Raw genomic sequence first — 25,000 nt, forward strand, 5'->3', positions numbered from 1 at the left:
TATTTTTTTTTTTCATTCGCAGTCTTAGAATTTCGCTTTGTTTCCCCCTTTCTTACCACAGGTTCGGTGAATGCTTTCGAGATTAGATTCCTCCTTTTTTTTCCCACTTTCGAGAATAGATTCCTCCTTTTTTCCCCCACTTTCGAGATTAGATTCCTCCTTTTTTCCCCACTTTCGAGATTAGATTCCTCCTTTTTTCCCCCCACAAGTGATAAAGAAATCTTTGTGGACAAAGAGCCACCCAGAAGGAAGGAACCCGTCTTCTTTAAAACGAGAGCGCGGCCATGTTTGTTGTGGAGCAAAGCGGATGTGACGTTACGTTTTGGCGGGAAGAATGGCCGCCCGGGAGACATCGGGTATAGCATCTTCTGTGTAAAAACTTGACCAAAAGAGCGGAACCCTTTCTTCTCCATTTTTCTCCCCCCTGGAAAATGTGCCGATGTATTTTGTGGAAAGTTTTCCATAGGGGGGGAAATATGGAAAGTGTTCCTTCATAAAGAGAAGAACTAAGTACATAATAATAAAAAAAAAATGAGAAGCAACACGTCGCTATGGCTATCGCCGTAAACATCCCGCGGGACAAAGTTTCTTTTCGCGCGCGCGCGCGCGCTGAAAAGATGTGCCACCCGGGCAAGTTTTCGGGAAGGCTGACACGAACGCTTCGGAAAGTTTTGCCCCGTTTACACTTCGCTCAGAGATGTTTATCGCAGAAAAGAAAAAAAAAAAGAATTCGTGGGGGGGGAGGTGGTTTGTTGATCAACTGATACGCCTGGTGTGTGTGTATAGAGTATTGATGATGTCTTCCGCGTCTCTCTCTCTCTCTCTCTCTCTCTCTCTCTCTCTCTCTCTCTCTCTCTCTCTCTCTCTCTCTCTCTCTCTCCCTCCCTCTCTCTCTCTGTGGAGATCTAAACGGCGTGCATCTCTTTTGTCTGTTTGAAGTCCTTCGCGACTATACTCATCCTGTGGAGGCCAGTCATCCCGCATCGCTGTCCTTAAATACATAAATTCTCGAGAGAAGTTTGCCGATCTGTATGCGATGTGAGGTGCGAACCAGGGCATGTGAAGCGTCTGGGGTAAACCATGGAAAGTTTTGTGGGGCCTGGATGTGGAAAGGGAGCTGTGGTTTCGGTGCATTATACATGACAGCTAGAGACTGAGTGTGAGCTAAATGTGGCACCGACGGGGTTGTCTTCATCCGCCGTAAATATTGCCTCTGTGTGTGTGTGTGTGTGTGTGTGTGTGTGTGTGTGTGTTAGGGGTTGAGGGCAGAGGAAAGCATTTTCATATCATGTGAAATACATTTATAATCATTTGTTTTCTTTCATGTACATCTAAACTCGCCCTCAGTACATGAACCAAATATTCATTATAGGGAGTGGAGCTAGTCAGTAGTGTTTCAGAAGGTGTACGTGTACAGTACACCTCAATACAGTTTTCATCCTTTTTTAAAGCCAAGTGAATTCTTGTGACAGACGCTAACCATAATGACCAAGAGGAGTCGCTTAGCGTAATCATCCCGTACCCCGTGGCGTTCATTACTCCCGCGTGGGGTAAATGGTTTTAGCCTGACGCTGATAAGTGTGTTGGAGTGGGGGTTAGTCCTCTGTGTGCTTTTTCGCTGCCGCTGATGTCCCCCCCCCCCCCGTCCACCCCTGTGTGAGGCTGGGGGCTCATCCCTGTGGGATAGGACGTTCTTGTTGCCTGTCCCCGAAGCGGGCTAGGTTGGGGATAGACGGTTTCCGTTTTGCAGTGGTCCGTGAGGAGAGTGGGGTCTCCTCTGCGGTGGTCCATGAGTCCACCAACCCTCGCGTTGGTCCTTGAAGTGGATAAGTTGAGCCGTTGGTCCTTTCGTGGTGTTCGTCCGTCCTTGGTCCGGCTGGCGGGACATGGACAGAGGCGACGGGTCCCCGTCCAGCATGCGAAGACGTGCGCTAGGTAGTGGGTGGATGATTGACAGACATCGGGTTTGTTCAGCGCCATTGATCTGCCTACCATCGTGTTGCCAGAGGAGGTGAATGACACCAGGATGTAAACTGGGGGAGGGGGGGCTGAATGACACCAGATTTCTTCTGTTTATGCGTTAAGAGAAGAGCCTTTCACTCGCTTTGCCCCGTTTCTTAACCTTTGTGTGTGTGTGTGTGTGTATTTATATATATATATATATATATATATATATATATATATATATATATATATATATATATATCGTATGTACTCTTGTGTAAACACACACACACACACACACACACACACACACACACACACACACACACACACACAAACCATAGGCCACAACATAGAATTAATGAAAAAAACTTGTTAGAAAAGATATGAATGAGTACATTCATAGTATAAAAGCTTTGGATATGAATGGAACAAATGAATGGTGAAATCTTGAATATATGACCAGGACAACATGAGTTTAAAAGTTTTATGAGAGTAGAGAAAGTTTTAAGAGATGGGTCCAACGCGAGCGAGTGTAGAATCCCCCCCCCCCCTCGCAGTACAGACAGGCTATGACACAGTCACAGACAGACAGCCACCTTTAACAGACAGAAACAGCAGAAGGCACTATCGGCTGGGGAGAGAGAGGGGCTACACCCCATCACCCCGAGCGAACCTTTCCAGGTCTCCCCAGCCAAGCCTCGGAGGCGCTAGCTGCTTCTTCCTCCCCCATCACGTGGCCCGACACTTACCCCTAACGTCACTGGAACCACATGGTCGGAGATCCCGTCGCATCAGCGTGAACCCATCGCCCCTACGTAGTGGTCGAGAGGCTTCGGCGCCAAGGTAGGGCAGTGCTCCACCCGCGTCATAAGGGTCGAGAAGCCCGGCCAGTCTGGACGAACATGACGCCCTTAATGGTTTCACAGGTGGGGGTGGGGGGGAAGGACACGCTCTAGGGTTTAGCATTATCTACTCCTGTCGGAGTCTGGCTCTCCGCCGCCGTCTGGTCTGAAACTCTTATGGCAACGGGTTATGGCAGTGGCGTATGGCAACGGGTTATGGCAGTGGCGTATGGCAACGGGTTATGGCAGTGGCGTATGGCAACGGGTTATGGCAGTGGCGTATGGCAACGGGTTATGGCAGTGGCGTATGGCAACGGGTTATGACAGTGGCGTATGGCAGGAGGTTAAGGTCGTGGCGTATGACAGGAGGTTAAGGTCGTGGCGTATGGCAGGAGTTTAAGGTCGTGGCGTATGACAGGAGGTCAAGGTCGTGGCGTATGACAGGAGGTCAAGGTCGTGGCGTATGACAGGAGGTCAAGGTCGTGGCGTATGACAGGAGGTTAAGGTCGTGGCGTATGGCAGGAGTTATAAGGTCGTGGACTACAGCGGGAAATCATGGCAAGAGGGTGGAGGAGGGAGGGGGAGGCAACACTAGCAGCAGGTAATGGCGCCGGGAGGTCTTGGCAACAGATTGGGGTAGGCAACACACTGTGACAGGGAAGAGAGAAGAGAGAGAGAGAGAGAGAGAGAGAGAGAGAGAGAGAGAGGGGGGAAGAGAGGCTAGCGCAACACCTGTTAGAGCAACTCTTAACAACCAATTGAGTCTGATAGTTAGACAGGCGGCCCGAGTGGTTCGTTTGTTGCACTGAGGGTATACTGCTACTGTAACTGGCACCACTTGTTTGTTCGTTTGTTTGCGATGGTTCCCATGCAATTCTGTGGTCGCCCCTTGGGATTGGCGTGTTGCTCAGTCGAGTAGACGAGAGAGGTGCGATACAAGTGTGTAGCAGAATGAATGAAAGAAGGCCAATCAACCGAAAAAAATGAAAGCAGGAGGAGAACGAGAGAAATATGAATGTCGACGTAAGGAGAGAAAACGAGCCTCCTCCGCCAGGCCAATTCGAAAGGAAGCAGACGCTAAGGGTCATTTTGCCCCCGGTAAACTATAGGTAATTGAACCAAAGGCACACTTATCTCGCATTTAACAGGGTGCTTACCTCGTTTTCTTTATCACTGTCAGGTATTTGTGACGGCTATTGATAATAAGTTCTTAGCGTCGTTATTAGAGTGCATTCCACAGTGCTATTGTTGAATATCCCTCACAGCTATTATTACATATTTGTATCTGCTATTGTTACATATTTTGTATCTGCTATTATTACATATTTGTATCTGCTATTATTACATATTTGTATCTGCTATTGTTAGGTGCTGTAGAGTAGTAGGGTGTTAGGTATTTCGTGAGAAGGTTTAGGGATTTATTAGGTAAGTATTTGATATTTTAGTTTTTTTACATGCATTGGAAAAGTCGCATGATTATTATTAATAGCAGTAGTAGTAGTGGTAGTAGTAGTAGTAGTAGTGGCAGTAGTAGTTGTAGTAGTAGTAGCAGTAGTAGTGTAAGGCCTGAGAAGGGTAGTTGATTGTACAGAATCGTGAAAATACAGTGATGAAATGCAGGGAGGCGACTGTGATGGGCGATGTAGGGGGAGGAAAAGAGGATGCTTTGAAGCTAGGAAATGGCTGTGTGACCCCTGCCGGCGAGACGGAAATAGAAAACGGGAGTGGCAATAGAACATACAAACCTCCAACAGCCAGGGTATAGATAGATAGATAGAGTCATAAAGATGGTTAGAAATGTACGAAAGTGAAAGGGAACAACGGATATGAAAGGGGTCAATGCATGGTGTGAAAAAGGGGTCCGTGAATGTTCTCAAGATCCCCTCCCCCTTCACACGAAGTTTAATCAAAGGAAGCCTCGTCTGTGCCCTGTTGGAGGGTAAGCCTCTTGTACGCTCTCCCAGATCACAGGAATTTGCCTTACATGTATATCTATCTATCTGTCTATATATATATATATATATATATATATATATATATATATATGACGAATGGACGACCGGGGGTTTGATCATGTGTTTAATAATTAGTGGTGGGGGGGGGGTGAAGACGACGCTGGTGAGGCAGGGACGAACATGTAGTAGTTAGTAGTAGTAGTAGTAGTCTCTATAACTCATTATGATACTTAGTGACATCTGGTTTACCTCCTCTTAGTTACGCTGAAGTAACGTTCTCGTAACTCACTCTGCAGTGCTTGAGTGAGCGTCTCGTGACTCACTCACTGCAACGCTAAAGTGAGCGTCTCATAACTCCCAGTCGTTACAAGTTACAACACCTCAGCGACGTCAGGTTAACTCCTCTCGGTAACACGAGTGGGTAACGCCTTCACATGTGGCACGTGACGGCTCAAATACCTCCGGGCTGTTACGCACGGTAACGCTAGCCCTGCCGGTAGACCCCTTACTGTAACGTGGTATTCTCCAGTTACGGCCACCCTGGCACACCTCTTTCCCCCTTAACAAGCCCCTTAGGAACGTCCTCATCACTTTAGTGGGTGAGGGAATTGATGGGTAAGGGTCTGGGGGTTCATGATCTAGGAGGGTGTTGCAGAGTTTTGGAGGTGAGTAAATGGGTTTTAGGTTGATGGTGTGGGTTGGAGGGTGATCCCGGCTTTGAGGTTGGGGGGAGTGGGTTGGGGTGGGGGGTCACAAGATGGTTTGTCGAGGGATTGGGGAGTTTTTTTGGAGATGGTTGTTTTGTAGGGGTCTTGGGTTGATGGTGGATCGTAGGGTGAGTGGATTGGAGTGGCGTTTCGGGGGGTTGATTGGATCGTAAGGATCCCCAGAGATTTGAAATATTGTGGGTTGGATCGTTGGGTTTTGTTGAAGTTGGATTGAAAAGACCACCTCGCCGGGTGAGTGGCTGTTTGGTGAGTGGTTGATCATCCAGTTGGTTGGATGAACGGTTGCTGAGGCGAAGAAGGGGTGAGACGGATTGACTGGTTGGTTGACCGGGCGAATGGTTGTTGCTTAACTGAATGATTGATTGGGTTGGGTGAGTGAGACTGTATGGAGGGTGGATGAGCGTAAGATGAGGGATTATACCCTTTGACAGGGAGGAGGGGATGGGCACCGATTACTTTCTCCACAAACAACACTAGAAGGAAACGTGTTATCTTTTTTTTCTCTCTCTCCCTCCCTCCCTCCCTCGTCTCTAGCCTTCACATAGGATGCGTTCCAGCAAAACCTCGGTACAGCTTTGCTCCCCCCACGGTGATCACAGACGGGCCCCTTGGTCGTTCTCCAGCACAGCTTTACCGAGCGACGAATCCAGTATACCGTGGGCTTCCCAGTTTCATCCCCCAGTGTCGTGTAGTCGCCCGGGAGGCGGTGCCCTGGAGGTGAGGAGGGGTGTTGGCGGTACCCCGTAACAACTGCAAGTCTTCTTCCATAAAACTGATTGGAGTGGTTAAGGCAGCCCCTTGGCTGCAAGCGAAGTTGGGAAGGTGGAGTAGGGGAGTTGTGTTGGGAACACACTCGCCCACCCTCCCTCCTTCCTCTCCTCTCCTCTCCCTCAAATGCGATTCCATCCCACTGTTCCAAGATAGGAAAAAAAAGAAAAAAGAAAAAGCATGGCTCTCGAGTTAGCATTGGGAGCCCTAGCTTGTCATACTCCTGAGCCGTGGTCCTGCGGTTGCCATAGACCTTCCGCCCGCCCCCTTCTCCCGCCCGCCTGCCCTTCTCTCTCTCTCACTCATACATGAAGAAGTATACCCTGGGGGGCGGCGGCGGCGGCGGAGGAGGAGGAGGAGGAGGGGCGCCACGAGTTTAACCCCCCTCCCCCCACCACCACCAGCACTTCATTCCTACGCCACCTTCAGATGGAGTTGAGTACGTCTTCATCGTCTTACGTACTGCGGTGCACGACGACGTGCTGATGTCCGTGACCCGTGACCTGACCTTGCCACTGATACCCTCCCCCGGTCAGCTGAGATGTAACAAGTTACTGGAGGTGGTCATTCAGGGGAGGCTTAGGGAGGGCGGGGGCGCGTTCCTCCTCCCTCTGTCTCTCTCCCCATCATTGCTCGGCAAGACCTGCCTGCTTGCTGTGTCTCTTGCCTTCGGCGTGGCCAACGGAGGCACTCGGAGGGGGAGAAAGAGGTCTCCCGGAAGTGGGCTGAGCGGGGAGACGCGAGGGGAAGAACGAGGAACAGAGGGTAGACCTAACGAAGAAGTCTAAGAATACGGAAACAAACGAGAAACGAGAATGAATGGAGAGAGAGAGAGAGAGAGAGAGAGAGAGAGAGAGAGAGAGAGAGAGAGAGAGAGAAGGGTGGTGGAGCAAGAGACAAATACAGTAAGCAACAAGGAGCTATATTTATACCCCGACACACTGGAAATGGCACCACCGCCGCAACGACTTCTCTGGTCGCCACGCTAAATTAAGCATCCGCCAACTCGGGGCGGCGGCGAGGCCCCTCTCGCTGGGCGCGTGCGCCAGGCAGCCTAAGGTTATGTCACCCAGTGCTTCCTATGGTCGGCCGCGCTTATTGCTTTTTCTTTGGCTAATTTGTGGGTCGCGGCCCGTATGTCTCTTTCTTGTACTGGGAAAAGTATACGTTTTGGTTCTTCCACGTTTGGGGGGGTGGGGGGGGGGGAATAAGTTGATGGTTCACGTACAAGTTTTGCTTTTAGTCTAGATTACGAGGTGGGATTTTTATAATGGAAGCAATGATGATTACTCCTTTTTTTTTTTCTCCCCCATTCGCGATGAATGAGTCGCTCCACGTTTGATTTAACCTCGTTGATCACGACGGCTCCACTCTCCATGATGGCACGACCTTTATTACCCCCCTCTGAGGTCGGGGGGGGAGGCGTCGCGGGCGTCATACATACACGCTTCCCCCCCCCCCCCCTCCCCCACATACTGGTGTAGCAGCTCCAGTTGTCCAAAGGGAAAACGCGCCGGGGAAAGGAGGGGGGGAGGGGTGGCGGGCTTTTCTTTCTTCCCCCCCCCACCCGAAACTTATCAGCTGCTGCGACGGTTGTGTAACGTACGGGAAGCCATCTTCTGTTCTTCACGAGTGACCTTTAACCCTCTCTCTCTCTCTCTCTCTCTCTCTCTCTCTCTCTCTCTCTCTCTCTCTCTCTCTCTCTCTCTCTCTCCCTTCCCCCTTTCGCAACCGTTGCCATATCTAGTGAACGACCTCCTCCTCCTCCTCCTCCTCCTCATCATCATCATCATCATCATCATATTCATCATCTTCTTCTTCTTCTTCTTCTTCTTCTTCTTCTTCTTCTTCCTTTCACCTTCTTCCTCACTGTCTTTTCCCCACTCTCCTGTTTGAACCCTCGTGTCATTACTTTACCCACCCCCCTCCTCCCCTTTCCCTCCCTCCCTGCATCGGTCGCTGTCTTTCCCAGTTGTCTTTCCTTTTTCTTCATTTCCCCTCCCATCTCATCCCCACACCCCCAACTTACCCTATGCAGTGCCCCCTCATCACCATCAACCCCCCTCCTTCACCCCACACACACAACTTACCCAGTGCTGTACTCCACCCCCAACCCAACCCCACACCCACCCACGGGTCGGTAATTGGAAATACTCTCCCTAGCAAAGGCGGGGGCCCGACGCCACGCCCATTTCTATTACCCACACTCCACTCCTGAGTGGCGGTGATGATTGCCAACGCTCCTCCACCCCCGCCCTCCCCCTCCTTCATTATGTTCTCCCCTTCAGGTTCCCTCCTCCGCCTCTCCTGCCGTAACAAGGGAGGAGAGAGGGAGGAAGAAATGGCATGTATCCTAACATTACTTTCTTATTTTATCTATATTAATAAGGGAATGACTTTAACATCTGTCGTGTACAGGTCTTCAGCGATAACCACGCTGTACGAGGTCGAGGAAACGTGTGTAGGATCAGTTGACAGTGTAGATGTCCTTTTCCTTTTTTCTGAGGTGATTCTCTTGCGAGATACTGAGCTCTTCTGCTGCATCTGCAGCAGCAGCAGCAGCAGCTCCTCCTCCGTCGTATGTGGGTGTATGTATATATTTTTCTACATATTTTGTGATGTACTCGCAGGCGTTAGGGTTATGTAAAGGACAGGGGTGTCTTTTGGCTACAGACCTTTCTGCTTGTATACTTTTTTTTTTTTTTTTTTTTTTGCGTTCTACGGCGGGGGTGGGAGGGGAGAGTCTTATAATTGTATCCACCCCCCTTCCCTTCCCGCGTCTTAACTCTGTATATATGTGCGCATGCTCTCGTGTGTGTGTTTGTGTGTTTGGATGTGCCTACTGAAATGTATATTTAGCTTTTTAGCTGTGCTGGTGTACCCCTGTGTTGGTCAGGGGGGCTTAGCTGTATAAATACGCTTAACTCCATGTCCGTCATGACCTAGTATGTAACACGAAGGTCTTTGTACTTTCGACACTTAAGCTTTGGCTCTGTGAATACGAGTGGTTGAACACGAGTGTCTGTGCGTCCGTCAGTACCCGTGCAGCCACGGACCGCTAAGCTTTTAAGTTGCCGCAGCTCTCTCTCTCAAGCTGGCCGTATTGGAATGATTGACGCCTGACCTTTGACCGCACCTGTCTGCCCTAGGATGTGGGTAGGTCGGCACGTAAGTAGGTAGGCAAGTAGTCGACGTCCTGGAGGATGTAACGGGTAGTCCTTAAGGTGATTGGATCGTTAGGAGTGGGAAACCAGCGGGAGGGTAGGAGGAGGAAGGGAGAAGGAGGTAGGAAATCAGCATTAGGGTGGGAGGAGGAGGTAGGAAACCAGCAGGAAGGTAGGATAGGAGGGAGGAGGAGGATGCTGTGGTCTTCTTGGGGCCGCCTGTAGAGGAGTAGCAGTAGTGAGAGGGAGCCTCCGAAGTTTATCCATCCCGAAGGAGGAGAGGCGTTTTAGCTCTCTCTCTCTCTCTCTCTCTCTCTCTCTCTCTCTCTCTCTCTCTCTCTCTCTCTCTCTCTCAGTTGTCTTCCCAACCCAGCCCACCTCCTTCTTACCACAAAGGCTGGAAGACGAGAACGCTCCTCTCTTGCCACCCTACCTCCACCACACACACATCCATCACCCCCCTACCACCACCACCACCTCCACCACCACCACACATCCATCACCTCCTTCCACCACCCCCCTCCCCTCACCACCACCACCACGATCCATCTTAACCCGTTGCTCTGCTTCTCCGTCCCCCTCACTTCTCCCCAGTCCCCATCACACTCTTATATCCTCCCGTTCCTCCACACCTCATCTCTCTCTTTTATCCCCCACCCCCACCCCCTTCCCCCTATTCGCTCCGCCCCAACTTTAACCTCCCTCCCAGTGTTGGAGATGATGGTTACAACTGGCCTTCCTCCCTTCCTCATTACCCCTTCCCTGTCTCCTTCTTCCCCTTACTTCTTCCTCCGTTCCTTCGTCCCTCACTCCATCAAAGCCCTCATCCCCCCCTCACCATCACACAGCCAGTATATCTCATAGTAATATCTTTCCCATATTGGCGTGTTTATATATCATGGTTATATGGCTTGCCTCATATCGTGGTATGGTATTGCCCTAATGCCTTTCCCATATCGATGTGTATATGGAAAAGAAAAATTTTGATGGTGACTTATAGGGTGTAACAATTACTTTTTTTTCATTTGGCTTTATACAAGACGAGCTCATCTCCTAATGCTGGAAATCATGCATGGGTCAAAGACATTTGTACCTTATAGCCATCCCATTCCCCGCACCCGCACCCTAATATCTCTATCTATGCAGCTTGGTCCGATCCATCCTTACCGTCTCCTCCTCACTTCCCCTTCCACAGCCACCCCCATGTCTCACTGCTCCCTTCGACGAACCAACCTCATCTGCCTCCCTTCCACCTGTCCTTCCAGACTGATATTCCAGGGTTCCAGAGCAAACAGTGTCCCGTACCTCATGACTTGGTCAGGCCAGCGCCGCCATTCCCCCCCCCCCCTGTCTTTCCCCCCTCTCTCCCTCCACAGGAGGTCGTCCGCTGGGGGAGGGAGGGGGGGGGGGATGATGGTCTTGGGGGTCGTTGACTCGCACGTAGAACGTAGCGTTGTCACGCTAAGTGGCTTAGAGTCATGCAAGGTCAGAGAACAGCCATGCAGGAGAGTCGCTAGTGCGTTCCTGTGTCTCTTGGAGTTCTGAAGAGGTCTGGTCAGGACGGGTCATAGTCAGGTTCAGGTCAGGTCAGGTGTGGAACGTTATGTAAATATTTTGTTTGAAGAGGGGCGGGCAACTCTGTGGTCATAATGGTCATGCAGAGTTTGTGTGTAGAGTGTTGTCAGGTTGAACGTAAAGTGATGTCAGATCGCATGCAAAGTGTTGGCACGTCGGGTGTATAAAGTGACGACATCGCATGCAAAAAGTATCGGCGCGTCAGGTGTGTAAAGTCGTGGCGAGTTGAATGCATATAGTGTTGGCACGTCGGGTGTGTGAAGCGAGGCAGGTCGAATTCACGAGATTCATGTTATTCATGTATAGATCTCGTGCCACGTAGGGTCAGAGGGTGTGTCATGCAGGTCCAGGCTGTTTCAGACGTCGAATTCTGTCATGTACATTCATTCCTCCGTCCGTCCACTCAGAGCCACTTGTGTTGCGTACCTCAGGTGTGCGAGAACACAGCCAAGGTACGTACTGTACACCGGTTGTGTTGTACTCCGTTGGCACTGTACTCTCGTACACCTGGGGTTTACTGACAATAAATTCCTCATGCCCCCCTCTCACATGAATCTGCATGCCATCGATTCGTCCTTTCCATGACACTTGGCCCCGCCATGCGAATGAGGACGACCCAAATGTATACCATGTTTGGGCCTCCTCCATTTGCAATATACTGTGTGCCAGGGGCCAGTATGAGTGTCAGATGGTTCCGTGCTTGTCATCTTGGTCTGTTCATTAACTTCTTTTTTTATACAGGATTAGCATAGGAAGGTTTAGTGTACAGGTCACGCTAGGTGTACATTAAGAGGCCCCTCTGGGTGTACAGGTCACGTTAGGTGTACAGTAGGAGGCCCTGGGTGTGTACAGGTCACGTTAGATGTACAGAAGGAGGCCCTGGGTGTGTACAGGTCACGCTAGGTGTACAGTAGGAGGTCCTGGGTGTGTACAGGTCACGCTAGATGTACAGATACAAGTCACTGTAGTTCCACTAACCCGGTCTTGCCTCTGGTGTTTCAGGGAGGGCAGTGAGGTGGACGGTGGACGGCCACACCCAGGATGCTGGGGCTCCTGCTGCCCGTGTCTAGCAGATCCCCGGCCCGCCCGCGCCCCCACCGCCATGCCCTACCTGCCCACCCCGCTCTGTAGACACACGCCCCCGCCCGCACCGCCGGCGCGCGGCGTCGGCTAGGCCACGCTGCCGACCGCCAGTAGACTGTGTGTAAGTGCGTGTGCGTGTGTGTGACACAGTGAGCGGGCGTAGCGGAGTGACGGAGCGGCCCCACTGGGGTGTGATGGCCGTGCCCCGCGCTGCCGAGGCTCGTGATGACGTGTGTGTGGCGCGGGGACACGCCGCCGGGCACCTAGACGACATGCACAAGGCCGAGGCTGGGGAGCCGGACACCCCCGACGGAGGGGCGCAGCAGCTGGAACAGCTGGAACGACTTATCAGCAGCCTGGAGGCGCGCAGGGCGGCCAGCTGTGACCTCAGCGACGGCTCGCCTACGCCCGCCTCCCCACGCGCCCTCACGCCCAACTCTGTCCCCGCCCGCAACTCCAACTTCTGGCGCGAGGTCTCGCCCCAGCTCTCCTACATCGACGGCAGCAGCTCCTGCGGCGCCTCCTACGGTCGCAGCGTGTCCTGGAACCTGGCCGAGCTCTCGCCCGCCGACCCCATCCCCCGATCCCCGCGACCAGACCACCGCGCCTCCTCCGATTCCCTGAAGCCGGCCCGGCAACAGGACTCCACGCCCTCCCTGCCCGCCCTGAACCCCATCACTAAGTTCGCCTCGGACACGTTGTGCTCTCCCTCCCACCCGGCCGTCGCCCACTCCGTCGTCCAGGTGGAGAAGGGCGACATCAAGACCAAGATCAGAAGCGGCTGAGCTTCGGCGACACCCTGGACCTCCACACCAACATCTACACGCCGGCCGAGGAGTGTTCTGGCGTGGCCGGGAGCCTGGAAGCGGCCGACGGCACGGCCAACGGTTCCTCCACGTCCCTGGAGCAGCGGTGGACCGAGGACGACCAGGGAGGAGGACCCCCGCTGGTGCGACGCAAGTCCTTGGACTCGCAGAGTCAGTACTCATACTACATGGACAAGGACCTGAGGTACTACTTCCAGCACCCGTGGCTGCGCCTCATCGTGGCTTACCTCGTCATCTTCTGCAACTTCCTGCTCTTCGCCGAGGACCCCGTCTCCCACTCGCACGCAGGTAAGTCCTCACTCAGCAGTTCCTGCAAAGGATATTTAACCGATAAGAGCACACGGGCCTCTTCCAGGTGTCAGATGGCTTTCAGGCTGGCTAATACATGGGGTGTACATGACTCTGCGTCAGTGCACGATTGGTGGACCCAGGTAAGTCTTATGTCAGGGGACGTCTCGTTGTGCCTGTAGCGAGGGGGACATGTCCTCCTTGACGGTAGGATCTTCAGGCACGACGGTACAACCGATGTGCTGGATGGACTGACCTCTGTAACGTGAGTCCTGAGGGTAAGGTCAGTGGGCGGGCAGTCATCATGCCCAGGGGTCGTGACTTAGTGCTTGAAGGGTCGAACTCTGTCTTTAGAGGGTGGATGTACCCTCAGAAGAAAAATATCATCGGTGCATCAGCTGTGACTGACAGACCTGAAGGACAGTTTTATGTCTGGATTTCATGGCCCTCTACAGCTTGCGCATCTCATAAACTACATCCCCTCCCTCCCTCCCTCGATATGAGAGAGAGAGAGAGAGAGAGAGAGAGAGAGAGAGAGAGAGAGAGAGAGAGAGAGAGAGAGGAAAATAGATGGAGGTCAATCGCTGAATTTGGTTCCGACTCTCAAAATGAATTAAAGATCTTAAAGTAAACAATTAGATGTGTGTGTGTGTGTAAAGTGGATTGGTACTGCGTGCCTGATTGCATTACCTGGAGGTTCAAATTTCCGTCGGAATCGTATGTGCAGACAGAAACCAGTTGACCTCCAGGGCAGCGATGAACATGCGTCTGGGAGTCATCATGTGCAAACAGTAGTGAGTGAGGCATACAAGGCGTAAACCCGTTTATGAATCTGTACCCTCACGGTTTGATATCATCCCACGGCCTTAAAGCAATCAATTACGGCCAGCCACGCCCTACATTTTTCCTTCCCTCCATCATAAAGAAGAATTTCTCCCGATCATCCCCCCCATAGCTTCCTTCCCCTCCCCCAGCCTCTCCCATTATGGATGGCACAATGGGCAGTGTCTGGAGTTAGGCTTTCCCCCCACTTAATCCATTCCCCCTTCCGGCCTCCAGCCATCAAACCAATGGGATCTTTTCGATGCCATTACGTACTTCGCCCGGGACACTCGTGATTATGCGCTTGAAGGTCGAGGAATGAATGGGGTGAATAAAGAAGGATCCCCCCCTCCCCCATATGCAGAATGGAAATGAAGTATATTAAGATTAGACTTGCCACGAAGACGAGGAGGAAATGGCCATATAGACAAGTATGGCCTTGCGGACGAAAAAGAAAAGAAAAAGAAAAAAAAAAACTTGAAGAACGAAAGAGAATACGAGGTAAGGACTCGAGAAGCGGGAGAACAGTATAGATGGAAATGCAGATGATTGATGAAAATATCTGGACAACGCAGACTGACTGAGGAAAAGTGACAACGCAGACTGACTGAGGAAAATTGCGGAAGTGATAGAAAATGTATCGTTGGGGGAGGGGGTGTTGTAGAACAGTTCATGGTTTTGAAAGAAAAAAAAAAGATAAGTAAAACCCTCGCCAGTGTCCTTCGCCAGAGTTGTCTCGTCCGACGCCAAGCCTGGCGGCGTTGATTGGCCATTAGCGTGATGCGACCCGCCGACCTACAGGTGCATGTAATTACCTTTGCTTCAGTCTCGTGTTGTTTGTTATAACGTTATCCTGCCTCTCTGCCCTCCTCCCTGCCACTAACTGCTGGTGGTCTTGCCTTGGGCACTCCTCACTCCTTCGGTCCTTGGGCACGACCTTTGAGCCCCGGATGTGTATATAACCCTCCAGCGTGGTGGTAATAACCCTTGAACACAGCGGTACGACACTTGGAGGCAGCGGTACTACCTTGGAGGCAGCGGTACGACACTTGGAGGCATCGTACGACACTTGGAGGCAGCGGTACGACACTTGGAGGCAGCGGTACGACACTTGGAGGCATCGTACGACACTTGGAGGCATCGTACGACCTTGGAGGCAGCGGTACGACACTTGGAGGCATCGTACGACACTTGGAAGCAGCGGTACGACACTTGGAGGCAGCGGTACGACACTTCCACACGGGTGTGGGTAAGCTTCGAGCACGACGCGCGGTGCGATCCTCGATGCTACCAAGAGAGGAAGAGAGAGAGAGAGAGAGAGAGAGAGAGAGAGAGAGAGAGAGAGAGAGAGAGAGAGAGGCAATGTTGGCCAAACAGTTATGATGACCCGGAAGCACTTAAAGTGAAGCCTAAAGCCTGACTATTAGGCCTCTGTAGAGAGAGAGGAAGGGAGGGGGGGGGATAATAATGAAGATTCAGGTGGGGAGGGGGTAAATAGGCCTGGTACGCACACAGTTTACGCCCACTTAAGGTGGAACTTGTGACGCTGGAGTGGACGCAGTTCCTTTTGAAGTCGAGGCGAGCGTGTGTTTCCCCTCTCTCTCTCTCTCTCTCTCTCTCTCTCTCTCTCTCTCTCTCTCTCTCTCTCTCTCTCTCTCTTATTCATGAAGTTTGTCAGCAGAGACGGAGCGGTGAGCTCGAGTGTGGTGAGAGTGACGAGGTGTAGGCAGTGCCTTAGTGTAAAAAAAAAAAAAAAAATGAAACGCCGAGACGAAGGCGAAGTCAGTGTCAAATGAAGACCTTGAGACGAACGTGCCGTCGAGTGTCAAATGAAGACCTTGAGGCGAAGGCAAAGGCAGTGTCAAATGAAGACCTTGAGGCGTACATTGTGTACATACAGTGTGAGTGAGCATGCCTCCCATTACAGTGAACACGATGGACTCTCTGTGAAGAGTTGGTCTTACACTCTCCTCCTCCTCCTCCTCCTCCTCCTCAGCAGTGCTAGGAAGAAACCTCGTATACACGCGGCCTCCCTTCTTCCCTCCTTCTCCCTTCTACCCGAGGGAGCTTATATGACTCCCTTAAACTCCTCCCCGGGGAGAATCATGATTACCCGGGATAAGCCACGGGACTAATCATGGCCGTATTACCAAAATTTGTGGAGTGTCTCCATCATCATGCCCCCAACCAGACTTTGAGGAGACTGAGGCTCCCTCCAGACGGGTCGGGGTTCGCGAGGTTGCCGCTGACGGTGCCGCGTCGGCTCGTATTGCCCCTGGAACGGAATGCTGACGACACCTGCAGTGGATGGAAAGGGCAGAGTTGGAAGAGGCATGGGAAAGGGGCAGAGGGGAGGGGGGGCGGGGGAAGGGAAGGAAAGGAGGAGCTATTAGATATAATGAAGAAAATTGGACGTGGTTAGGAGAGGCTACTTATGCAGACGATTGGTGATTGAGATTCATTGGTTGTTGAGACTTGGAGGAAACTGAAGTTGTTCCGCCGTCGTGAATGGTTCCCCAAGGCGTGGGGAAAGGTGGACTTAAAGGCTGCTCCATCAAAGGATATGGGAAGCTTGGGGTAATCTCAGGCGGCGCGCGGGGAGAAGAAGAGGTCTGCTGACTACCGAGTGTGTTATTAACTCAAGGTAACTCTTGAAATTGTTTACGCACTCGTTGTTTCCCCACAGTCATTTAAGTTATACAGTGGCGCCTTCACGAAGTAGGCAGGAGGAGGAGGAGCAGAGGGCGTTGTAGAAACTAGGACGTCTGGTCACGAAGATTGAGTTCTGTGCTGGTTACAGCTTTTGTGTGATAGAAAATGGGGAGCGCATTAGGAAGATAAAAAAACGGGAGTTGGGGCTCGAAAATGTCTTCTTCAATCATGTAAATGGATTGGCGGCTTCTGCTTAAGCTGGTCATACATGTTCTCTGTAAGATTGTTTTTCACTCCTCTCGTCGTATAAGGCTACAAAACCTAGATTGTCTTACATCCTTATAGAGTGCGGGAGGGAATAACTGTAAGGTTGTTTTTTTTTTTGTTTGGAAGTGCTGACTGGAGTTGCGACCCCATGGGGAAATACATTATCACCCGCTCTGTTTTGTCTTGAGGACAATATTACTTTAGTCATCCACGGTGTGAAGAAAACGACCAGTAACGTGTAGTAGAAAATGGAATTTGAAGACTTAAGGGAAAATTTTAGGTGAAGACTCGCTTTGTTTATTTTTTTCTAGATCTGGCCGCTGTAAGGCGTGTTTACTTTGGTATATATATATACGCTACCAACAGTTTCTACTGCCGTATGAGAGACGGCGAATGACGGGCAAGGAAGTAGATTGTATCTGTGGGAGTAAAGGGAGTTAATGAATCACCTAGGCCCACCGCGCTAGTGTGTCCTGGTGGAGGAAGAATGTTTAACTTCCCTCAGCCTGTGAATGAATGACCCATCATCATTTCCCCTCCTCCTCCTCCACCACCACCCTCCATCGGTATTGAGAAACACACACACACACACACACACACACACACACACATATCTACAGCCTAAACAAAATACAGATGATGCACAGAGAAGAGACGTGAGATCACCACTAATGCCTTTCATGTTCACCATCGTCCTTAAGCCTGACACACGAGGCCTTCATGACACATCGCGAAGCACAACCTGTATTGTGATCATCTCACGATATAACACGTGGTGTATAAAGTCAACTTTTTTGAGGGAAGGATGGTGTTTGTGTGTGTTCGTTTGTGCACCGTAGTGTAGTGTATATATATATATATATATATATATATATATATATATATATATATATATATATATATATATATATATATTGATTTTTGTTTTGTTTTTTGTTTGTAACAGTTGGTCCCCGCAGACATTGCTGTTTTCAGCACAATGCTCGTGGTAAATCAGGAGAAAATGGGAAGGGTGTTCTCCCGAGATATTGGAGAAAATGCGGCCTGGACGAAGATGGAGTGGAAATCTATAGAGGAAATAGAGCGAAACACGGGGGAGGGGGTCTCCTCCTACTCCATCCCCATCCCCCCCAAGCCCTACCGTCTTGCTGGTAGGTAAGGAAAGGGGAGGGGGAGGGTGGCGGTGGGTTCTGCCCATTTTCCTTACCCATTTACAAATGCACGCGTGCTAGGGGAGGGGAAGGCTGGGCCATTTCTTATACCCGCCACTCCCCTTCTCGAACATACTACCCTCGTTATCCACTTCCACTCTCTCTCTCTCTCTCTCTCTCTCTCTCTCTCTCTCTCTCTCTCTCTCTCTCTCTCTCTCTCTCTCTCTCTCTCTCTCTCTCTCTCTCTTTCTATATATATATATATATATATATATATATATATAGGTGTTACCGGACTCCGCCATTTCGTGGTTACGTTTCGAGTGAAAAGATCGCCTTTTGCATTTACGCATGCCAGCTAGAGAATGGGTGCGAGCGAATGCGGCCTTTTCCCCGGGTTTGTTCGTGGCGCTACCTCGCCATCGCTGGAGACGGCGATCAAGTATAGAAGAAAAAAAAAAAAAAAAACATCGTCAGGCAAGTTGTGAAAGAAAGAAGGATTGTAATCCTCTCTTGATCCCCCGGGTCCTCAACATTCTCCGGGGTTACCACCGACGCACTCACCGCTGCCCCGGGTTCGGATCCGGACGCCGGGGGACCGCGAGTGGAAATCCCATGTCCGGAACACACACACACCCACACACACACACACACACACACACACACACACACACACACACACACACACACACACACACACACGGCGACTCGCCAGCCGCCTGCCGAAACTGAGATCAAGAGTTTCATCAAGAAATAGGTTTTGGAAGTTAATTGAAAATGTGATTGAGAGTCGTGGTGGTGGTTGGTGGTGGTGGCTGCTGCTGCTGTTGAGGATTGATCCTGTGATCTGTGAACGACTTGGACGCTCTGGGTTATCGGATCTCTCTCTCTCTCTCTCTCTCTCTCTCTCTCTCTCTCTCTCTCTCTCTCTCTCTCTCTCTCTCTCTCTCTCTCTCAAAAACAAGCTGCACATGTGTGGGTGTGTGAGGAGAGAGAGAGAATCATCTCCCGGGGGGTTCGATCCCCGCACCCGCCCGTGGCGTCGCGTCTCCTCGGCCAGCGGGCAGATGGACTGTCATGAGCCACCCCCCGGACGGGCCCACTCTTGTATGACGACGACACCGCCTCCTTGGGTTAACGCGTGTCCCTGACCACACCGTTGAGGATGGCGGAACCCCGGGCGCCCTTAGCCGGTCGGTACCAATCATGACACCCACCCTGCTACTGGCATGCATGCCCGAGGCCCTTGATCATAATATGGCCAAAATGTTTTATGTTTTCCTTCAGCAGCTTCCACACTGACGCCGCCTATTACCAGCTTACTCCCCAGTCTTCAAGCTCTAGGCTTCGATCTTCTCAGTGCCGAAGGAGTCATAATACCACAGCAGGAGGAACCAGGGCACGAGAGGGAAGCAAGAGGCAGAGGAGCAGGTGCTCGATGTCAGCAGTGCACCAAGCAGGGCGCCCGCCTCCCATCAGCGTTGATAGACGGTCCGCCATTAGGCGGGGAACCGTCCTTGCATTATCGACTTGGAGGAGGATCCCTGATTCAGTGGTGGACGGAGCAGGAGGATGCTCAGGTCGTTACGCTTAAATGACCTTTCCACGTCATTGTCAGGTCCTTGAAGTGCCGCCGTCCCCAACCCCATCCCCTCCCCGCCTGTCCCTTGAAGTCCTTCCCCTCCTCCCTTCCTCTTCTCCCTCCTCCCCCTCTGCCCAAACCGTTTTCCCCTGTTGTTGTCGAGCCCTTGGCTGCCCTCCGACCTGTCCTGCTGACTTCCTCCCCCCAACAAATAGTATATCCAACGCTCTTGAGGCTAAGCCCTTCCTGGCTCGGGGCTTAACGCCAGTGGCTGGGCAGCCAGCTCTGTGTGTGTGTGTGTGTGTGTGTGTGTGTGTCTGTGTGTGTGTGGCTTCCAGACCTCCGCCACGCTAAGGTGTCCCGATCCTTTGCCTGGGTTCTCTGCAGCTGCGGGAACTTCTTTCTTTTTAAGCGCAGGTTTCCCACCGCTACTCGCTCGCTTACACTTGGCGTCGCAGCTCTGCCGATACGACGGAGGTTCGTCCTGGGAGGTGTCGTCTTGCGCTTGCACACCATGCCTTCCCTTCCCTCAATCTTAGAACAGAAACTGTCGCTCCCCCTGTTGAGCCGCAAAGGCCTAGAGAGGTGTCTCGTAGCAGCCGTTGCTGTCAGCTTCATAGCTACGTGGATCTTATACCTTTTAGTCGCGTCACGAGTGGGAGGTTCAGGACTGGCACTGAACACCTAGAACATCTGAACTCGCCCGCTGTCGAAGCGCAGGCTGCCGGAGGAGAAGCTGATGTGGCCAGAGGGATTAAGAAACCTCAGCCCAACTCAGCATGTATTACTGGCTCGTCAACTGGAGACAGTGAGTTCAGTTTTGGTCATCCTGTTTGAGGAGGAAAATATGAGATGGAGAGAAAGCGCAGAGGTGAGAGGGGGAGAGCGAAGGGAAGAGAGAGAGGGAAGTGTGTGAGTGGCAATAGTTTAGAGTGGACAGGAGAGAGTGTGTGTGGAAGGGATGAAATTGGCAAGGGAGGTGAGGTGAACGGAAGGAGGGAGAGTGGACCAGTCATAAGCCACTGGGGGAGTAGATGGGTTAGGGCTGACTGAGAGGGAAGGGTGAGAGACAGAACAGGGCGCGAGAGATGCGAGAGCAGACAGACTGTGATCATAACGAGTGCGACGGCAGAGGAGAGGAGGAGGTGCAGATCCTATTACCGCTGACAAATTGTCGATCTTCTTGTTTTTGAAGTTGACCCCCATTGTATTCCTGGCTGGCCCTTGACCTTACCCCACCAGGACTGTTTCACACCTCAGGCACCAGCCAAGAAACTGTGGTCTTGCCACCTGTTACCAGGTGTACGAGACCTAGGCAGGATCTCTTCATTGTGAAAAAATCCAGAGGGAAATGTACACGGTGTATTTAAGGGAAGAAATGGCAAAAGTTATCCTTAACGGGAGTACTTCAGCAACCGTTGAGTATCCTCTTTAGAATCATCGCAAGGGTTTCGAATCCTCTTTAGAAGCATCGCAAGTCTTTCGAATTCTCCTTAGAAGCATCCCAAGGGTATCGAATCCTCTTTAGAAACATCGCAGGAGTTTCGAATCCTCTTTAGGAGCACCGTAAGGGTTTCGAATCTTCTTTAGAATCATCGTAAGGTTTCCGAGTCTTCTTTATAATCATCGTAAGGTTTTCGAATCCTCTTTAGAATCATTGCAAGGGCTTCGATTCCTCTTAAGAATCATCGCAAGGGTTTTGAATCCACTTCAAAAAGAGTTCTCATCAGGTTTTTGGTGCTATCTTCCTAGAATACCAATGGGTTACTTACCGTTATGTTGTTACTTCGCTGTGACATATGTTACAGACGGTTGAATGTTTTTTGACGCCGACAGTTTTAGACCTGCGTTTGCCTATAAAGTGGAAAGTTTTATAACTGTGTGTGCCGATTAATCAGAGAGTTTAAACAGATTCGAGGAAACAGAAAGTTTTAAACATACGTATGCTTATTAAGCAGAAAGTTTTAAACATACGTATTCTTATTAAGCAGAAAGTTTTAAACATACGTATGCTTATTAAGCAGAAAGTTTTAAGCATGCGTATGCTTATTAAGCAGAAAGTTTTAAACCTGTGTATTCCTCTCAAAGCAGAAAGTTTTAATCCTTAGTACGCTGATTGATGGCAAGATTAAGGAAGCAGAATATTTTGAACCTTAATGAAGTGAGTGTCCCGGAAAGTTTTAAGCCCTTAAGCATCAGGGAAGCAGAAAGTTTCAAGCTCTGGGACTGCTGATGAAGCTGAAAGCTTTGAATAAGTAGACATTAGTGTAGCCGACAGCTTGACGCTTGTAAGAACTTGAGGTAAGGGAAAAGTTTTAAGCCTCTGTATACCATGGGAGCTGAAAGTTTTAAACTTTCAAGAGATTTGAAGAAAGTTTTAAACCAGCAGACACTGAGAAAGTAGAAAGTTTTAAGCCTCAAAACAACAAGGAAATAGGAAGTTTAAAGCTTCTAAACATTGAGAAAATCAAAAGTGTGAGGAAGTTCAATACAAAGAAAAAAAATGGGACGAAAGTTTTAAAATCTGTAAACGGTTATGTGGCGCAAAAAAGTTCCAAACCAGCTGTAAATCAAAGCGTTTACTTCAACCCATTTGCATTTATTTCTTCCTTCCACTCCCCCATTTTCTGTTCGTTCGTGTTGTAAGCGAAACACACACACACACACACACACACACACACACACACACACACACACACACACACACGAAGTTAAGTAAAGAGATATGCAGAGCGAGAGTTGACAAGGCCTCTTTTAATCATCATTTACCACTGTCCCGACGCATGATACAAGTGTCTTCTCCATTATTCTGCCGAGCTTCCGTCGTTCTAATTGGCGTGTGTCGTGCCAATTAGGGGGAAGGCGGAGTCCCGGCACATCTTCTCCCCCCCCCCTCCCCTCCCCCGTTACAATGCTGCTATTAGAAAAAAAAAGAAAAACTGGCGACGTGGCTTCCCGTTCTCTTTCATGTGTCGGCGGCCCCATTCACGGATGCATATCTCTCTCTCTCTCTCTCTCTCTCTCTCTCTCTCTCTCTCTCTCTCTCTCTCTCTCTCTCTCTCTCTCTCTCTCCCTTGGAACTTCTTTTGCTGTGTGTGATTATTTCCTTTTTGATTGCGCAATTACTGCTTCAACAAGTGTTGGTGAAAATTATATATATATATATATATATATATATATATATATATATATATATATATATATATATATATATATATATATATATCATCCCTGGGGATAGGGGAAAAAGAATGCTTCCCACGTATTCCCTGCGTGTCGTAGAAGGCGACTAAAAGGGGAGGGAGCGGGGGGCTGGAAATCTTCCACTCTCGTTTTTTTTTTTAATTTTCCAAAAGAAGGAACAGAGAAGGGAGCCAGGTGAAGATATTCAAAGGCTCAGTCCTCTCTTCTTAACGCTACCTCTCTAACGCGGGAAATGGCGAATAGTACGAAAGAAAAAAAGAAAAGAATATATATATATATATATATATAGTGTGTCATGCTCACAGGTCGTACATATGTGTCCCAGGGTCATACCGTCGTGCTCGAGGGTCGTGCTCAAGATGGCGCTCGTGACTCGAGACTGACTCAGCAAGAGGCAGGGCACTTGGCCAGGGAAGCAGTTGAGTCTGTGAATACAGGACGAGGCGGCGGGAACTGCATTGTGTGAACCTTTGCATTTTTTTTTTCACCCGAGGCAGGAGAGAGAGAGAGAGAGAGAGAGAGAGAGGAAGAAGGAAAGGAATTCCTAGCTTTCTCTCCTCTGTGTAGTGGATCTGGCGTGGAATCTTTAGGATGCTGCAGTTAAGGTGTGTGTGTGTGTGTGTGTGTGTGTGTGCATATAGACCTAGCCAGCCGGTGAACCACCTGGCCGCGTCATCCAGTTGCAACTCGTCCACCTGGTTCTTAAAGACATTCTCTGAAGACGTTCTTTAAACGTGTTAGCATTACTGTGTGGTGTCCTATGTACAGCACACACCTTGCCTACCCCTGACGTAAAACCTTAGAGTGGACAGTGTCTACTTAAGTTATTGATCGGTAATGACTCTGGGACGTAATGTTGAAGACTGTGGTCATGTGAAGGGCAGACCACAAAGGAGATTATTGTGGTCTACCTGTAGAGAGGGTGTGTGTGTGTGTGTTTGATAGTTCGTCTTCGTCCCTACCTGGGAACCCTTCTTCCCCTAGATGGTGGGACGGCTACGGCAGGAGCGGAGCCTGCAGGCCGACGTCTGCGAAACACCCCCATCTCCTTGGCATGCTCCCTCCTCCTCCTCCTCCTCTCATCATCATCATCATCATCATCATCATCATCATCATCGTCCCCCGGCTTCCACATACCCTTGCGGTTCGTCTCCCCAGTACCCTCTCTCACTCTCTCCTTCCAGGATAAAGGCTACCTTCCCTTATTCCTTTATGCATCCTTTGTTGCTCTCTTTGTATTTACTCTCCCAGCCTAACCTCACGCATCCTCTCAGCGCAGCCAAAAGGCATTTCGCACCACCTCTTCAGCGACACCCCACACCCCCCATGTCTTACTCTTTCTCACTCTCGCACACCACTCCCACATCTCCTGTACACCTCAGCTTTACTCTAGTAACCCCATCCTACTTGCTTCCTAACGCCGCAAGAGCACCTCAAGCGGTTCATTTCCCTGGCCTGTCTGCTCTGTCCCATGTCCGTGTTTCACAGCCTCCTACGTCAGGATCGTGGTTTTTCTATGGCCCTTTCTTTTTACGTCTGCGGTCGCATTTTTCCCTCATTATTTTCCTCTTTTCGGACCGAGTAGATTTGGGGGGGGGGGGTGTCTTAGGACAGAACCAGGTAGTTAGGGTCTTCGGAACGAACCTGGTAGTCGGGGTCTTCGGAACGGACCAGGTAGTCAAGGACTTCGGAACGGACCAGGTAGGAAAACTCCAAAAGCAACGGAGGAGGAGGAGCCGCCGCGCCTTGTATCCCTGCCTGCTCTAACGGCGGCATGAGTGGAAGGTAATCCCATTGCAACCCTTCCCCTGCGAGGAGTTCGAACCTCCATCATCTGATTACCGCTACATCAAGGCTTCGTTTCAGACTACGGGTCCCTTCCTCCAGTGCCCGTAAATAAGGAACCCGTTCGTCCTGAGGTCTCACTCTTTCTTCTTCTTTCTTTTAACCCTATCTCCGCTTCACTGTACTTTTATTTTCTTCACAGGTGAGTACGAAGTTTGTCCTCGAGGATCCACTGCTTCAAAAGGACCGAAGCCTCACCGCGAGTGCGTCACTGAGGGAACCAGCAAGGTTTTTTCTTTATGCCACGGGCGTAAACAAGTTAGGGTGGGGGAGAATGGGGTGGGGTTAGGGGATACGAGT

The 25,000-nt window shown here is 50.6% G+C and overlaps 2 protein-coding genes across 3 annotated transcripts in view; both read left to right on the forward strand.

Annotated features, from left to right (window-relative positions):
• The window catches only part of LOC139763830 (uncharacterized), a 36,910-nt gene extending 24,059 nt beyond the window's left edge, over nucleotides 1-12,851 (forward strand). The window contains exon 2 of the mRNA XM_071690148.1: nucleotides 11,982-12,851. Within this exon, the coding sequence (XP_071546249.1) occupies nucleotides 12,257-12,847 (591 nt within the window). The 5' untranslated portion in view covers nucleotides 11,982-12,256 and the 3' untranslated portion in view covers nucleotides 12,848-12,851. The remainder of the gene's footprint in view (nucleotides 1-11,981) is intronic.
• Nucleotides 12,852-13,041: 190 nt separating this feature from the next.
• The window catches only part of LOC139763829 (transmembrane protein 117-like), a 131,136-nt gene continuing 119,177 nt past the window's right edge, over nucleotides 13,042-25,000 (forward strand). For both annotated transcript variants that reach the window (XM_071690146.1, XM_071690147.1), the window contains exon 1: nucleotides 13,042-13,177. In XM_071690146.1, coding sequence (XP_071546247.1) covers nucleotides 13,057-13,177 — 121 coding nt within the window. In that variant the 5' untranslated portion in view covers nucleotides 13,042-13,056. The remainder of the gene's footprint in view (nucleotides 13,178-25,000) is intronic.

This window comes from Panulirus ornatus, chromosome 48, assembly GCF_036320965.1.
Source record: "Panulirus ornatus isolate Po-2019 chromosome 48, ASM3632096v1, whole genome shotgun sequence".
Classification (NCBI taxonomy): domain Eukaryota; kingdom Metazoa; phylum Arthropoda; class Malacostraca; order Decapoda; family Palinuridae; genus Panulirus; species Panulirus ornatus.